This window comes from Carlito syrichta, unplaced genomic scaffold (genome assembly GCF_000164805.1).
Source record: "Carlito syrichta isolate Samal-C Ts95f unplaced genomic scaffold, Tarsius_syrichta-2.0.1 Scaffold314390, whole genome shotgun sequence".
Lineage (NCBI taxonomy): Eukaryota > Metazoa > Chordata > Mammalia > Primates > Tarsiidae > Carlito > Carlito syrichta.
The window spans coordinates 3,093-20,177 of record NW_007258486.1 but is presented as its reverse complement, the minus strand read 5'-3'; the positions used below and the strand labels follow the sequence as shown (position 1 = coordinate 20,177).

At 37.1% G+C, this 17,085-nt stretch overlaps 1 protein-coding gene across 1 annotated transcript in view; it reads left to right on the top strand.

Annotated features, from left to right (window-relative positions):
- NECAB1 (N-terminal EF-hand calcium binding protein 1) overlaps positions 1-13,420 on the top strand; it is a gene marked incomplete at its 3' end in the record, with an annotated part of 117,157 nt that extends 103,737 nt beyond the window's left edge. The window contains exons 6-7 of the mRNA XM_008071577.1: positions 6,557-6,693; positions 13,294-13,420. Coding sequence (XP_008069768.1) covers positions 6,557-6,693; positions 13,294-13,420 — 264 coding nt within the window. The remainder of the gene's footprint in view (positions 1-6,556; positions 6,694-13,293) is intronic.
- Positions 13,421-17,085: the final 3,665 nt, after the last annotated feature.

Here is a 17,085-nt window from a genome sequence, read left to right as displayed (position 1 = left end):
CCAAAAAAAAAAAAAAAAAAAAAAAAAAAAAAGAATAAGAAATGGGCCTAGATGAATAAAACCAGATTCATACGGACTTGAGGAAAAGGGGAGAAATCTTAAACAATATACATAAAGATATGGGAAAGAAAGGATAAAATCAGAGAATGAGAAAGAATTTTGAAAATATTCTAGAAAATGAGATGTTCTGTAGGAGCACATGGCTGACAGAACTCAGAGGTGATAAAGGGGAATGCAAGAAGTGTTGTTTAGACTTATAAATTATATCCCATGGACTATCCTTGATGAGGAACAAGTCAAGAATGGAAAAACTTTTTTTATTAATTTTACAGTTGAACTCTCTACATATCAAACTTGACATTCCTCAAAAACTGAATTCCATGGTCACAGCTTCAATATGTATGTACAAGGTATACATTTTTGAAAAAACAAGGTAGCAGATATACAACAGAAAATTTATGTAAAAAGAACTCAGGAAAATTAATATTTGTGGAGAGCCTTCTATACACCAAACAGCAACTATCTATTTACCATAGTGATAATTCTAAGGTGAACTATTTTCACAGCAGACAAACTCAGGTCTTATGAATTCTTAGTCAGTGATCTGCCCTTTACATTTTGTAATATCTTTTCTCCAGTGGGTTAATAGCAATAATGAACCTTGATCAAAAATATAAGCTAGACAACATACTGTGTGCTTTACATTTATTTTTCATTTTAATTCTCACAGCAAACTTATGACTATTCTTATCCACAGTTAAGAAAATAGGGACTTAGAAAGGTTGAATACCTTCAAAAGTTCACATAGCCATCAAATGTTACAAATACAGGTCAGAACTTAAATGTGACTATCTTCAGACTCAAATTCCTAACCACCACACTATGTTATTAGATGGCTATGAATGTGTTCTGGGTCCTCATCAGTAGCTATTAATCTCCAGGTTTGGGTTCTCGGTAATGTCTCCATCCTCATACCCATGTGCATTTTTCTAAAATTCCACTCATTTGAAGAGGATTACTTCTAAGCAGAATGAGAAAATTCTTTAGGCAAAGACATCCAAAGGGTTATATGTTCTTGTTAGGGTCTCCTAGAAGGAGCCAGAGAAAAGAAGTCTACACAAAATAACTCCTTTACAACTCTAGAATGAGCCCTTTACCATGGAATTTGTCAACATAAAGGTCTTAAATAATATAACTTGGCTCTAAAGTATTTTCTGATTTCAAACTACAGCTAATATACAGCTCAGAGCTTTTTCAATTTACTGACTGTTTAATAATATTTTATTCATTTTGATCTCTTGTTTTGCCACCTAAAGTCTCCAAAGATGTATCTGGAATTAACCTCCCTCAATACATTTTTACGACAATTAAGAACAAGTTGTTTTTTGTTTGTTTTTTTTAAGGCTTAAATTTGATGTAGTATTCTCCCAGTTTGAAAAAAAAAAAAAAAGTGCCATTAAAAGAAGAAGGGCATAAATAATGTGCATAAGCCATTTAGTATTTTAAAAGGTAATAGTTTTGGGAAGGGTAGAAAAAAAAGACAATCATCTTTGTAAAGTGGTATTTTTTCCTGTTATAGAAGCTTGCACAGATGCCTTACCAGAATGGTGAGAGTTGCAGGAACTTTGACCAAAAGGCAGTCAGAAGCAGTGCCCCTGCTAAATATAATTGTGTCTGACCTCATAAACAAGAGAACACTGGCACTAGATGTCACTGCTTTGATTGATTTTTTCAAATAGGTCAAATACAAACAGGGAAGACTGATGTTCTGATTTTCCTAATTAACTCAGATGATTCATGGTGGGTTAATAGCTACGATCTCTACTCATATCAACCAGCTTGCTTATTGAGAAATGACTTGACAATTCAGATGCACAGACAGTCCCCTAAGAAACCTGTTTTTCAAAGCATTGTGCTTCTAATGCTAGGATTTTTATTTAAATAAATGCTAGCCCTGTTCCAACTCCACAAAAGGAAATACACAGATTGGAATGTTTACATCTTGGCTTCCCAAAGGCAAAAATGGAAGTATTAATGCTACTTTGTTAACAATTGCCACTTAATAATTCATGTCACTGACAATTATCAATGGCATGAGTTATCTGAATGTTATTGGGATCTGAGAAGTATATTGTTAGCTTTCATTTGCCTGTATCCTTTCTAATAGACATGAAGGACTAATCAGTGTTTGAAAAAAGAGGCAGAATCTGAATATTGAGCGTAGTCTTTCGTTTTGTTTTGTTTTGTTTTGTTTTTCTTTTTCCTGTTTTATTAGATTAGTGGGAGTTCTTTCTGCCAGTCCCTCAAATATGGTTTTTGGTCAAAGGAACAAATACTAGGCCTTTTTGCTCAAAGGTCTTATGCCAAGATATCAATCTTTTGGGGAGTTAGGAATGCAAAGATTTCTTTTTGTACCTTCACAACCAACACATATGTTGAAAATAAAAAGGGCCAGGCTTTGACATTTTCCAGCTTGTTATCTATTTAATTTTCCATCTGCTTCTTTTGCCACTGCCTTCCAAAGGAACATCTGCTGCCTATCTGAGAAAAGGGAAGGAAGATTGGGTTAATGCCACCTGAGTCTGTAGTCCCAAATCTTGAGTCCAGAATAAAGGAAAGGAGGAAGACTAACAAATGGTCCAGAAAATAAAATGAGGACAAACAGTCTGTTAAGAACAAAGCTTTGTTTTCCTTTATTGCAGATCCCACATTACTGGGCAAGCTGGACAGCTGGGTCTATCGCCAGCAGGGCTAGATGCAGGGGGAGGCAGCTGGTGACTGGCTGGCGGCAAGAGCAGTTTCCAGAGCTTAGGCACTCCCTCCGGTGCCTAACTCTCCATGTGGTACCCTGTTTCTCATACATTCTTTAAGCATTGATGGAACAACTGCTAAGAGCCAAGCTTTGTTCTGGGCATTCTGGAGAAAAAGATGAATAAGACACAATCTAAAAGAGTGGGTCTAACATGGGGCAGCTAGACAAGTCCACCACAGATTACAATATAAGATGAAAAATTCTATATTCTAGGTAGGGAAAAAGTGTTACAGGAATACACAGAAGAGAAAGGAAGTGTGCCTAATCCTGTGAAGAGAAGTGATGATTCTGAGATAGGAATTCAGCAGGACTAGTTTCCTAAGATAAGCAACAAAGTTAATTTCTCAGGACTAGTGGCTGAGACAGTTTCTCTAGACAAGTGAATACTCTGGTTTTCTACAGAAAACCCCACAGAGAAAAATAGGATGCAGTTAAGAACCAGTTAGAGCCAAGATGGCAACAAGTTTGCTGGTGTCCTGACCTTGTCCCTCATTATATGCTCATTATAATACATTAACATGCTAAATGGCACACCCTTCAGCTCCATGAAAGTTCCAATCCTGACCATTTATAATAGCAAATTGGGAGGCCCCTAATTCTTAGAACTCTCCACCTCTTTCCTGGGAAATGCACGAATAATCCACCCCTTGCTTAGCATATAATCAAGAGAAAACTATAATAATAAAACTCCAGGGCAACCCCCTGGGGTCTCCTCCCACTCTGGGAGATTTTCTGTCCTCTCATTAAATCCTACTTTCAAATAATAATAATAATACTCCAGCAATATACAGCTGCTGCTCTTTCTATATATGGACCAGCCCAGGCTGCTCTACCTATGAAGTTATCTGCTCTCTGTTATTTCAATAAAGCTGCTTTAATTTTCCAACTGAAACTCCAGCAATGTGCAAGGGCCACTCTTCCTACAGTGCAGGCATCTTTCTGTTCCTCTTTCCTTTTAATAAAGTTTTACTTTACTTTGGTGGCTCACTCTTGAATTCTTTTCTGTGCCAAGCCAAGGACCCACTTGGTCTCTTGGGCTGGACCCTATCTTTGGGGCTCTCCCATCCTGTGTCAATTCCGGGGATGAGTGGTTGTACAGAGACAGTGCCATGTTGAATCTAGAAGGATAAGTAGGAATATTAAAAAAAGAAGTTCTTTTGTCTTCCTATCACTAAGGAGCAGCACATAACAGCAACCTTCATAATTGACTCAAAAAACATAATCCTTAACCTTAGACCCACCCACCACCCTTTTCAATGTTAAGGCATCAACATTTATTTCAAATATATCAACCAACTGAATTGTGCCACTTTTTAATGTTATCTAGAGAGTCACTAGTAGGATTAGTAAACTCTCATCAAAGAGACAGAGAAGTGTCGGCATAATAATAATTTCCTGATTTGCTATGATGGAGTAGGCAGTTGTCTGATTTTAACTTTCCTAAATTGTCTAACTTTAACATCATCAAGATCCTTATATATAAGACCACAATAGTGAATGCAATAAATTCCTGGGGTTAGGAATTTACTGCAAACAATCAGGAATTGAATGAGTATCTATTCTGGCATGAGGATTACAGAACTATAAGACATGAGCTTTGTGTCTAATAAGCTAAGACCTTGTTGCGATTACCAGAGTTTAAATTGGCTAACTAAAACTTAAAATAAATATCCTTTCCATAGTTTTAGCATGAAAAATACTCAATATTTAAATGAAAAAAAGAATAAGGCCAATAGTATGCTTCATTGCTCAGCAAATGTATACTTTCTTCATTTTTCAAAGCTGTCTACAAATAAAAAACTTTTTATCATTTGCTTTAGATTAGTAATAATGTATACTGAGATGCAAATATAGCTGGCATGATCTCTGACTGAAATTATATTTTGTCTTCATTTTAATAAATTTTATTTTAAAAATATGTGTTGATGAAATGGAAGTAACTATGGGAAATGAATCAAACACACCTTTTTTTCTATCATCACATTTTCTTTCCATCTCAAAGAAAAACCTTTCTCAATTTACAGAATCACACTGTGAGATAATTTTTGGAAGTTTTTATTGTCAATAAATAGCAAGCTATGAGATCAAATTAAGTATTTTCAATATTTTGTAGCTTGATTTAACTTATCAAAAATTCTTATGATTATTAGAAGCATGCAATGTTTTATTCTATGGTTAGTTTCTTAAGTGAAGTTTAAAGACATTACAATTCTTAATTTTTAAATAAATCTATTAGACATGGTAGATAAAATTTCCTGTGTTGTTCGCCTGCAAAGAATAGACTTTAAAAGAAACCTTTTTATTATTTCAAATTAGGGAAGAAATTAGGTTTTCTATGATATTAGATTGTTCTTCTAACAGAAAAACTTTCAAAGTAATTTATATCAGGAGGCCATAGTCCAATGTTTTCTAGTTTAGAGATGATAGAAGCACAGAATATTCTTGAGTTGGAATATATGCCAGAGTTACTGAGTCTGATTTATAAGTGAGAAAGCTGAGAACCAGAAAGATTAAATAATTACATTTTGTTTGTGTTTCCAGTCATGACCTAAGATTCCCCAGCACATCATGACTCATGGTATTATCTCACTACCATTATTCCTATTTAATTTTGTGTTTTCAACCATGAAAAAATCATTTTGTATAGGGACAAGGCCAAATAAATCCTTTCCTTAGTTCAACTTGAGTACACTATATCCACCCAACATTCTAGAAAATCATATTTTCCTGACTGGTCCCATGACTTGAAAGAATAACTCTGACACCACCGTACTCTGCACCAACCTGGTTCACTTTCTTGGTTCTCCCTGAGACTTTGGGAGACAAGAGTATCAGGTGGTACCATCCATAGCTCACCCATCTACCTTAACTAAGCTTGGCAAGTACAGCTATTAAGTTGGCAATTATCTCTGTGGAGACCTAGGCTGTTTGAATGAATGGTGCTTTTGTGGCTGAGGAGTTGTGCTAGAAGACAGTTGCAAATGAGCCTCAGGTAGTTACTGAGGGAAAAACATAAGCAGATTTAGTAAACTGTTAAGATATTCCAAGCCTAACATTTTCCAGAATTTTAAAATAACTACACATAATTTTCTTTGGCTTCAGCATAATACAGATCAGGCATAATAAATACATCAAGAAGGAATTAAGCCAATTGCTGAAACGTGGCTGCATTTTGTTGGAAATAGAGAAAATATCTGATGGCATGGTTATTATTAAAATGAAACACAGAACAAACCCTGGGTTAATTACATTCCCGTCTTTTTTTTTCCTAGATATGTAAGTTCCCTTTTCTTTCTACCTATCTTCCTGCCTTCCTTCCTCTTTCCTTTTCTTTCTGTTCCATTTTATTTCCTTTTCAGTATCTTGCTATGTTGCCCAGGCTGGTCTTGAACTCCTTACCTCAAGCAATCCTTCAGCCTCAGTTTCCCAAAGTGCTGAGATTATAAGCAGAAACCCCCACTCCTGGTCTATGTTTCTTTTGCTACAGATGTCTTTTCCACAATTCTACTGAGTTTTTTCCTTTTTTCTAATCTTGAGGCAGGTGAAATGGGAGGTGAAGAATTATAGTCATTTCTGCAGCTATTTAACTCAAATTCTGGTGGGTGGATGGAGCTCTGCCAATAGCCTCTAGAGGCCAACACATCTTTTCTCCTTTCTTCAATCTAGGGTCAATCTGAAACTGATGGATTTTGGGGGTATTTTTCCCTGCTATACTTCTAATTTCATTTGTTTTGTCACCCTCAGGACTACCAAGAAGCCTCCAATTTGGAACAATTTGTTACTCGATTTTTATTGAAGGAAACCTTGAATCAGCTGCAGTCCCTCCAGAATTCCCTGGAATGTGCCATGGAAACTACTGAGGAGCAAACTCGTCAAGAAAGGCAACTTAAATGTTTTCATATGTTGTCTCTGTAGTGACTCCATATTCATGGAAAACTTGTCAAGGGCCATTGTTAAGCTAGCAAAAACTATAAATGAGAATTGACAGATTTTAAAAGAATAGGAAGGACTCCCACTGGGTGCTTGCCTTATTATTTGCATCTAAAGAGACCATCTCACTTTTTCTCTTATGGTCCATCACTTAGTTCATAAATTTCAGCTGGGAATGTAGTAAATAGTTTAGTAAATTAAGAAGACGTTAAAAGACACTAGGAATGATATAAAAATACATCTAATATAATGCCAGTTCTTAAGGAGGACTAAGTTTGTTAAATAAAAATGACATGAACACTAAAACTGTACTGCAGGGTACAAAGTGATAAATACCATAGAGAAGGTGAAATAAATTGCCAATGGGTTTCAGAAGAGTAAATGATTAAATGTAGATGGAGGCATGAAAGTCAATTTCATGGAGTTTCTCTATGACATTTGAGCTTGCCGTAGTACAATTTGAAAATGTGGAAGTGATGGGAAAGAACCTTACTGACTAAGTGAACCTGAATATACTGGACAGACTTCAGAATTCAATAAGCCTAATTATTTGAGGAAATAGAGAAAAGTGAATGATGGGAAAGATTTCAAAATTCAAGCTACCAGTATGGATCACTGAGAAAGTAAGTGGAGATATTGTAATAGCTATATAAATAAAGGCACTAATGCTAGTGAGAAACCTATATTAGAAATGTGTAAAACGACATCGAGGTAATTCCAGCCAACAGTCAGTGCTTTCTTGAATTGTCATTGCTTATACCTTGCAAGATAGAGAAAGGCTTGACAATACTCTCATTCCTGCGACATATTTGGGCTGCTGTGTTATTTTAACTTATAAATATGCCTTTGAGCACCCAGGGATGCTCCAACTTTTGCATCCTAAATTAGAAAGGACCATGCAGTAAGTTTTCTGAACAGACTGATAATAGACTACTCTGCAGGACCAATTTTTCTTAACAAATTAACAGATACATAATTATTAGGATGTCTCCAAAAAGGTGGAATTTTCAACCATGTGTTTACAATGTCAAAATGAGTGAGCACCACCAAATTCTAACAAAAAAACCTATAATTGCAGAATCAAGTGAACCTGCACAGCTGATAAACACAGGGAAGTGCTCTTCAACGGATCTGTGAAGCATTCGCCACATCGTAAACTTCCTATTTTCACTCTGCTGGGTCATTCCATATCAAATAGCAGTGTCATAATTAGCTTTAGAAAAGCAACAACCCAGCTCCAGCTATGACCAGAGGATAACTGCATGTTTTAAAGTACAGTGAATCTGATTTCAAGTTTCAAATGAGAAAATGAGGTCTGTTTTTTTTTTCTTTTGTTTAGACTTTCTGGAAATAAAATTGGATGTACCTTTTTAGAATTAATCATTTGCCACCTGAGAAGAGGCTTGAAAATGCACCCTACTCCCCTTCTTTACTTACCCTTTTGATTTTTTTTTCTATTGTCATCTCCTGAAAACTTGTGCTCTGCATTTACCACCATATAGTGAAAGTTTAATGAACAACTGTTCTTTAAACTGCTCTTGTGTATTAGGCCACAAGCTAGCTTTGAACTCTTGTGATTGCTGCCAACAGCTGCCTAGCAGCTGTGCTTAATGAGAAGTAGCGTGATAATATAGAATTTAAGCAGAGTAGAACACTATAGAGAATTAATTAACCTTTTATTTCTGGGATTTTTAGCTTAAAAACAGCTTGAAATAATGGGAAATCATACAGCTCTGATGTCAATTTGGAGGGTGTTATTGTATTATTGTATGGCACTTGACTAAGCCACCCAGGGATGCTCAAATCCCAAATCTCTGGTCTTCCTTTCTGGGAAGGTTGTTTTTTTTTTTTTTTTTTTAAATACATAAGCAAGCAGAAAACAAGGTACTACCATGAGTTTATGTTCATAATATCCGATGTGAAATCTCTGATGAATCAGATTGAAGCACGTGAATTAGGCCCAAACCTAAAGAGGCTATGTCTCCTCTCCTAAGGTTATGGTCTTCCTATCAGCCAGCCACCAAAAACCAAACCAAAGAGGAAAAGCCCCAGGGCCCTTACCAGTGAAGAAAAGACACAAATAGGAAAGCTGTTCCTTTCCCATGATAATAATCAAGACCAGTGAAAAAGTCTGATGGGAAGGCAAGACTTGAATTGGACCTTTAGGATGGATTTGAATGGCAGAATGATGTTCTCTCTGGATAAATTTTTCTCCCCACCCTCCCAATATTACCCATCTCCATCTGGCTAACTCCTCCTGCTTTGTCTAGTTGGACAGTTCTTTCTCTCAGAAGCCATCCCTGCTCACAAAACAGGATTTTATACCTCCCACTTCACTACTATATACTCTTATAATGCCCTCTATTTATATCTATTTATCTCAATGCCTTCCTTGTTTATCTCCTCCATTAGACTTTGAGTTCCTAGATGGTAGAGACTTTGCATTGTTTCTCTCTGCTTGGTACAAATGCATGTTAAATATATGAAACAGAATGAATGAAAGGAATTCCAGATAAAAGCAACCCTACAAAGGAGCAGTAGGTGGGGATCTGAGACAGTGAGGAGACCAATCTAACTGACATCTGGGATTAAGAAAGATCTTACAACCTACACGGTGCATTCAGACTTAATTCTGCCAGAGATTGTCATTGGTAGTTGTAAACAAGGTTTGAAAACAAGGTTTAAGGAAAATTAGTCTAACAATCGCATGTAGTACAGATTTGACGAAGTAGAGAACAGGTTCATTGAGGAATGTTATAATCAATGCATAAAAAAACATTCGTTTTTAATGTCATAAAGGAAGATTCCATGATGCCCTGAACAGTCAAGAGTTGCAACACATAGATATCATTAAAATCCCCAAGGTTGTAATAATTTTCTTTCCCTTCAGCATCAACATTACTTTGGGATTTAATATTTGTGAAACCTAGAGATACAAAGACTCCTTGGGATATAGAAAATTTAGAGAAGGCATCTGTTCCATCTCTCAGCCCCAGGGCAGAATCACACAGTATCATTCATCCTGCAGTAATGAGTTTGACATGCCATGTCGGGCAAAATGTCTGTGTCTATTCATGTGAAAATGGTTATTTCAGAGAGAAGGGATGTGTGCAGCTGGAATGGCACAGAGGTGAGATTTTCAGATGGCAGTCTACATCTGATGGCATTGTATCTGTCCTGGCAAACTGTGTCAATGGGAGTCACTTTAATTCCATGTCATCTGAAAGTGCCTAATAGCAAATGACAAGAATAATCATTATGTTATACTGAAGTTTCCTTCTAGAAGACCCCTGAACTCTTACGTAAACCTCTGTTCCTTACAAACTAGTTTTCTGGAAACACAGTTTAATCATATGTAGATTCCCTTTTGATAATAGACTCTGCAAATTTTCTCTGTTTTCCAAAGTTCTGCTATATTCAGTGATATAAAGTATTCTTTCTGGATTTGGAAGTTATTTTTCTCCTTTTGATGGGTGTTTACTATAGAAGTGAGGAAAGGTTATAATTTTACCTGCAGGTGATTATAAAAGATCAGACAGCTTACATTCCTTTGGCTTGAACACAGAATGGGACTTCTCTAATCACCTACTCCCATGACCACCAAAACTGCTACAAAGTTCGGGGGTTTTAATGCCATAGGAAAATCTACAGTGAGATTTAGTTAAAGATAGGAGATTAAACATGTACGATTTCTTTTGCTCTCTCTTTAAACCCTTCAAAAATGACATTTTAAAGTGTGTATAATTTCTTTTATTCTCTCCCTAACCCTTCAAAAAATGACATTAAAAGTACCTGGATAAAAAGAGGCATTAGCCCACAAAAATAGGAAGAAGAAGAGCCAAGGGACAGAAACTTTGAACCTGGAAAGAAGGTGAATCTAGTGGAAACTTATTTAGAAGCTCTGAGAAAGCTGAGACTTAGCAGGCAATGTAAGAAGCCAAGATGCAATACAATTGACATCACAGAACCCTAGGAAAGTTCAAGAATTGGATGCATCATGTGCAACTGATTGTGAGGGTGAAGATAGGGCTGATATGTTGTTGAAAGCTCCACCCAGTGCTGTACAGTGACTGCCCCTCCCCAATCCTTGAAGAACTCTAGAGGTGTGCTCTCTGGAGGAGGTGAGCAGATGCACATTTGACATGACTGGTTGTCAGAGCAGAGTACTAACAAATGAGACATTAAGTGAAGGTCTCCATATTGAATAGTGAGATGTGAAACCCCCTTCACACGCTCTGCTCCCAAAGTACTGACAGCCCAACTTACAACTGCCAGTTGGGGGATGATTCTCTGAGGGATCTGATCAGTTCAAGAGAAAAGACTTAATGGTGCCAGGGGTCAGACTCCCCATCAGTTGACCCAGCCAAGCCGCTCTGCAGTGAAGTTTGTGAGTTGGCAATCCCCACCATACACAGAGTGGATCCAATCAGACTTGCAATCCCCCCTTTAAAAATGTGTGGGCTCAACCAAAAGAACATATTAGACACAAGAAAGAAACTTAGAAGAAACTGAAATAATCCAAACAGCAGGAAAAATAACTTTCAGAAGAAAATTATCAACACCTTCAGAAAAAAAACGATTCAAAGCACACAAAAGTGGTCTTGAAAATTATGATAACAAAAATAAAATTATCTGAAGGTTATTTATAAAAGTGTGATGAAATCTCCACAAAGAGATGAAAAATAGGAAAGAAGAAGAAAACAAGAGGGTAAGATCAAGAGGTCTACTGTTTGTAAAATAGCAATTCCAGAAAGGGAACAAAGGAGAAAAATTGTCAAAGAAAAAATTCTCAGAACAAGGACATGAGTTTCCAGCTTGATAGAACAGACCAAGAGCCCATTATAATGAGTAATAAAAGTCTGCACCAAGGCATGCCATTATGAAATTTCACAATACTGGAGACAAAGACAAGTGTCTAAAAATTCCCAGAGAGAAAAACCAGGTCTTTTGCAAAGGATCATGAAAACACTAGATTTTTCACTAATCACTCTGGGAGCTGGAACACAACAGAGCAATTTTTTTCAAAATAATTTGCAACTGAGATTTTTTTTTCATTATTGAGTCAGAGTCTCACTCTGTCACCCAGGCTGGAGTGCAGTGGCACACTCATAGTCACTGTAGCCTTGACCTGCTGGGCTTAGGTGTTCCTTCCACCTCAGCCTTCCAAGTAGTTGGAACTACAGGCATGTGCCACCACACCCAGCTAATTTTCTGATGTATTGTAGAGAAGAGATCTTGCTGAGTTGCCCAGGCTAGTCTTGAACCCCTGGGTTTAGGCAATCCCAATTCCCTCTGCCTCCCAAAGTGCTAGGATTATAGGCACTAGCCACTGCGTCCGGTGATAATTCTTTACTCCATAAAACCACCAATAAAGTAAATGTCTTTACATGCAATGACTTAAGAATTTTACCTTTTATTATGCACCATTTCTTCTGAAGAAACTAAAGGATATTTTCATCAAAATATTTATCTGGGGTGGGGGATGAAATCTAGTAAAAGGGAGGGAGGAAGGTAGGCTAACATAGGAAAAAGGCTAAAAGAATCTTTCCTAGCTGATAGATAATAACGAAAGATTTTTGGATGAGTAAATTAGTATTATATTTGACTGCCCATAACAGAAAAAAATACGACTTAAACACAAAGGTTTCTTTATTATCTCCTATAAAGAAACCTGGTAGGAGCCAGTTTAAGTCAATTATGACACCTTTCAGATTTATCATAGATTTTCTGTTTTTTTCACATCTTAAGTGCATGTCTCCCATTCCCAAGTTTGTTTCATAGTCCAATGTGGTTATTGGAGTTCCAACTATGTCCATATTCCAATCAGGAAAGAATAAGGAAAAACAAAAGCGTTCCCTCCTAAGCTGAATCCATACTTTTAAGCAATCTTCTTGTAAGTTCCTTACATTTTCTTGTATGTATCAGTAGCCTGAGCTTTTCATGTTGGGAAGTTAATAAATAAAGCCTAAAACTAAAAAGTAAAGAGATAGAATTTTAAGCATGTTGTATACTGGTGAAAGTAAACACTCAAATAAATACCTGTTAAAAAATATTGCCTTTTGGAAAGAGGAGTGAGGGTGTTATACAGGGGGAGAGAAGGGAGATCCTGTTTGTTGAAATAGGACTTATAGAATTATTTAACTTAAAAAAATATATGGGTGTATAGCTTTGATAAAAAATTTAATTAAAACTGAATTCAAAAAAATTCATAGATGTTTCCATACAAAGTAAAATAAAACAGCAGCATACACCTAACTGTTTTTTTTTTCTATTGATGGTTGACCAACAAAGGAAGGAAGTATATCTTAAATCACAATTTTTACTTAACTTTTGATTTTAAGAATAAAGAAATATCTGAATTATTTTCCTTAGGTTCACATGCAATAATACCAAATTCCCTTGGGTTTCTAGAGCATGTTTGCAAGTAGTCATCCTCATAAGACTTCATTTCGCTACACTACAAAACCTTTGTGACTGACACATGATCTGTTCCTTGAGGCAAGAGACTGAAGTGATGACATTGAGGTTAAATGTTATCTCTGTTGTTCAAGGCAAGGGCCAGTCAAGCCAGAAGTCCTGTCAATTCAATGGCCTGGAAAACGATCAAGTCGCCGAGTCCAGAGACACAACAGCTTTTCCCCTAACAGCCCTCAGTTTAATGTCAGCGGTCCGGGTAATGTAGCCTTTGTTGTTTTTCTTCATAATGTCCATTTGTTTTGTATCTTCCAATTGGTTGTTTGAACAAACAGCAGCTAAGACAACAAAAGTAATGGAATACCTTCCTTATACCAAGAAAAGTCTGAAACTTTTGAAGCTGTGAAGAGTACAGGGTGCGAAGAACTGAGGTAGTGATTCTAGCCAGCAGTACTGTCAGAATCCTAGCAGTTGTGCAGGAGTTGGCGTGACTGTGAAGAAAAGGGAACAATTCTACACTGTTGGTGGGAGTGTAAGCTAGTTCAGTCTTTGTGGAAAACAGTGTGGTGTTTTCTCAAAGAACTAAAAATTGAGCTACCATATGATCCAGCAATCCCACTTCTGGAAACATACCCAGAGGAATATAAATCGCGCTACCAAAAAGACACCTGTATACATATGTTCATTGCAGCATTATCCACAATAACAAAAGCATTAAACCAACCCAAATGCCCATCAAAAGGAGAATAGATAAAGAAAATGTGGTACATATACACAATGAAATATTATACAGCCATCAGCTGCTGGAGACCATCATACTAAGTGAACTATCACAGAAACAAAAACTGAATACTGCATGTTCTCACTCATAAGCGGGCCCTGATCACTGGTCACACGAGCACAAAGGTGGGAACAACAGATGCTGGACACTGTTAAAGGAGAGAGGAAAAAATGAGTAATAAGAGGCATACAACCACACACTGGGTCTCCATATCAAGGGAGAGAGGGCCTACTAGAAGCCCAAACTTTACCTGCACACAATTTACATATGTAGTAAATCCTCACATGTCCCTCATAAGATAAGGTACATAAGATAGATGTGAGTATCTCTATTTCCCTACTTCTCAGGTGAGGAAATTGAAGCCCAGAAAGTTAAATGATTTGTCCAATGTCATGTGAAGTATTGGCTGATTTTTACTGTAAACTAACCTAAAAATCTTGGTGGTAACAATTGTAGATATCAGTTTTTCTCTTTCATAAGTCTATAGTTGGTTGTGATTTTGACAATTTTAGCTAAATGTGACTCCAGGCTGGAGGTAGAGTTCAGTCTTACTTCTCATGTAGCCTCCTTCTGGAATAAGCGGAACATTTTCTTTTCCTGGTGAGTGTCAGAAGCATAAGCAGCCAGGCCAAAATTTAACAAGCACATTAAAACTACTGTTTCATACACTGTGTACATCTTGCCTGCTAACTTTTCATTGACCAAACAAGTCACATACCAAGCACAATAACGGTGGGAAGAGAGATGCACTTTACCCGTCTTCATAGGTACTACAAAGTTGTGGACACAGAGTGTATACATATGCTTCTATAGCAGGAAGAAAATGAAGAATCAGGAACAATATTACAAGCTACCACCTGTGACTAGAAATGACATTGCTAGACTCCTGAGGCAAAACATAGGTTATTCTTTTCATTTTAACCATTTAGAAAATAGTCCAAAATATCCTTCCTTAAATCTTTTCTGGGACAACTCAGATTGGAAGTATGTTAACTAGTTTGTGAAATTAAAAGTAAACATAAACCTTATTTATAAATTTATATTTTTTCAAGCAGCCTCTTTTTTTTTCTTTTGTACACACTTCTTTGTAGCACTGCTAATGCCATTTTTACATTTTAATTAATTTGGTGGTCTTTGAAGGATATTTCCCTCCAAGAAGACAGGTGGAGAAGTAAATTCTGATGTACATAATTACCCCTTTATAATTTAGGTCTTGACTTATTGTATTCAAAGCTAAAGCAAGGCTTTATAGTCTTTAATTCAATCAAATCCCCATTTCAAGAAATATTAAATATTATATGTTGAGTAAGACACAATATGGATATTCTAGGAAGCCAGGATGCCAGGATGTTTGTGCAGGAGCTCAGACTATAGCTCTTCCCTTTGCACCTTTGCATAACAATATTATAACAATGACAGTAATAGTAGCAGAATGGATAAATTGTTTAACCTGACTGGGTTACAGGCGTTTAACCTGGCTTACACCTGTAATCCTAGCACTGTAGGAGGCTGAGGTGGGAGGATCACTTGAACTCAAGAGTTTGAGACCAACCTGGGCAACATAGCGACACCTTTTCTCTACAAAACATCAAAAAATGTACAGCTGTGGTGGCACTGCCAAGGATTACCTGAGCCCAGTAGGTCAAGGCTGCAGTGAACCATGATTGTACCCCTGCATTCCAGCCTAGGTGACAGAGTGACATCCTGACTCAAAAAAAAAAAAAGTCAGGTGAGGTGGCTCATGCCTGTGATCTCAGCACAGAGGCTAAGGCAAGAGGATCTCCTGAGCCTAGGGGTTTGAGACCAGCCTAGGCAACTTGGCAAGACCTTGTCTCTAGGATAAATCAAAAAATTAGTCAACCATAGTGGCATGTACCTGTCATTCCAGCTACTTGGAAAGCTGAGGTGGAAGTATAGCCTGAGCCCAGCAGGTTGAGGTTGCAGTGGCTGTGAGTGTGCCACTGCACTTGAGCCTGGGCAACACAGTGAGAGTCCGTCTCACACACACACACACACACACACACACACACACACACACACACACAAGTTTAACCTTGCACAAATACACACACACACACATACACGCATATTATACTATATACATATGTGTATACAGGTATACACATATACCTGTGTGTGTGTGTGTGTGTGTGTGTGTGTGTGTGTATACCATACATATGAATACAGTTCAACAGGCTCCAGTCTGCATTGTTAAGCACTATGCCATGATTATAGAGTGCATGTATACCCAAGTTTGTTCCTGGGAAATGAGATACCAGTTTTCTTGCCCTTGTGCTTCTTTTTGATTGTAGCAATTAACACCTTGTGGTTGCCAAGGGTGTGATTTCATTGGTTCCTGCCACTGACCTACAAGTAAGTTTAGAATTATTGATTGATGCTTTCCTTTTTATCAAAAGAAAATCAACTAACATTATGGGGTTTTATAAATGACCCAGCAGGATCTTTTCTTTTGAATATCAAAGACCAGATAGACAGCAACATAAACAAAACAAAACAAAACAAAAAACAGGCCTGTGAAATGAATCCACTGGGATGCATGGATCTATGGAAATTAATACCTTAGAATGCACCATACATACATACATACATTTTTAAAACATGTACATACATTTTTTTTTTCATTAATCAGTATTTTTTATTATGGTTTTGTGGGGTACAGTTAAGAGTTAGGTGTACAATGATGTTTCATTCAGGCACCCTGTAGATAAGAAGTGTTTTCCCATCCCCTGACAGATATTTGCTACTGTTAATCCCATCCCCCTCCCCCCCATAGTTTCCCAGTACCATCCGTCATTTTCTCATAGTATTGCATTGGATGTTCAAGGTCCATTATATGAGTGAGAACATGTGATATTCGGATTTTTGTTTTTGTGAGCGGTTACTCAGTATTATAGACTCTAGTTCCATCCAGGTTGCTGTGAAATTCATGATTTTGTTCTTTTTTATGGCTGCGTAGTATTCCATCGTGTATATGTACCACATTTTTTTAATCCAGTCCTCTTTTGATGAGCACCATGGTTGTTTCCAGGTTCTTGCTATTGTGAACAATGCTGCGATAAACATACGTGTGCAGGTATCTTTTTTATAGAGTGATTTGTGTTCTTCAGGGTATATTCCCAGTAGGGGG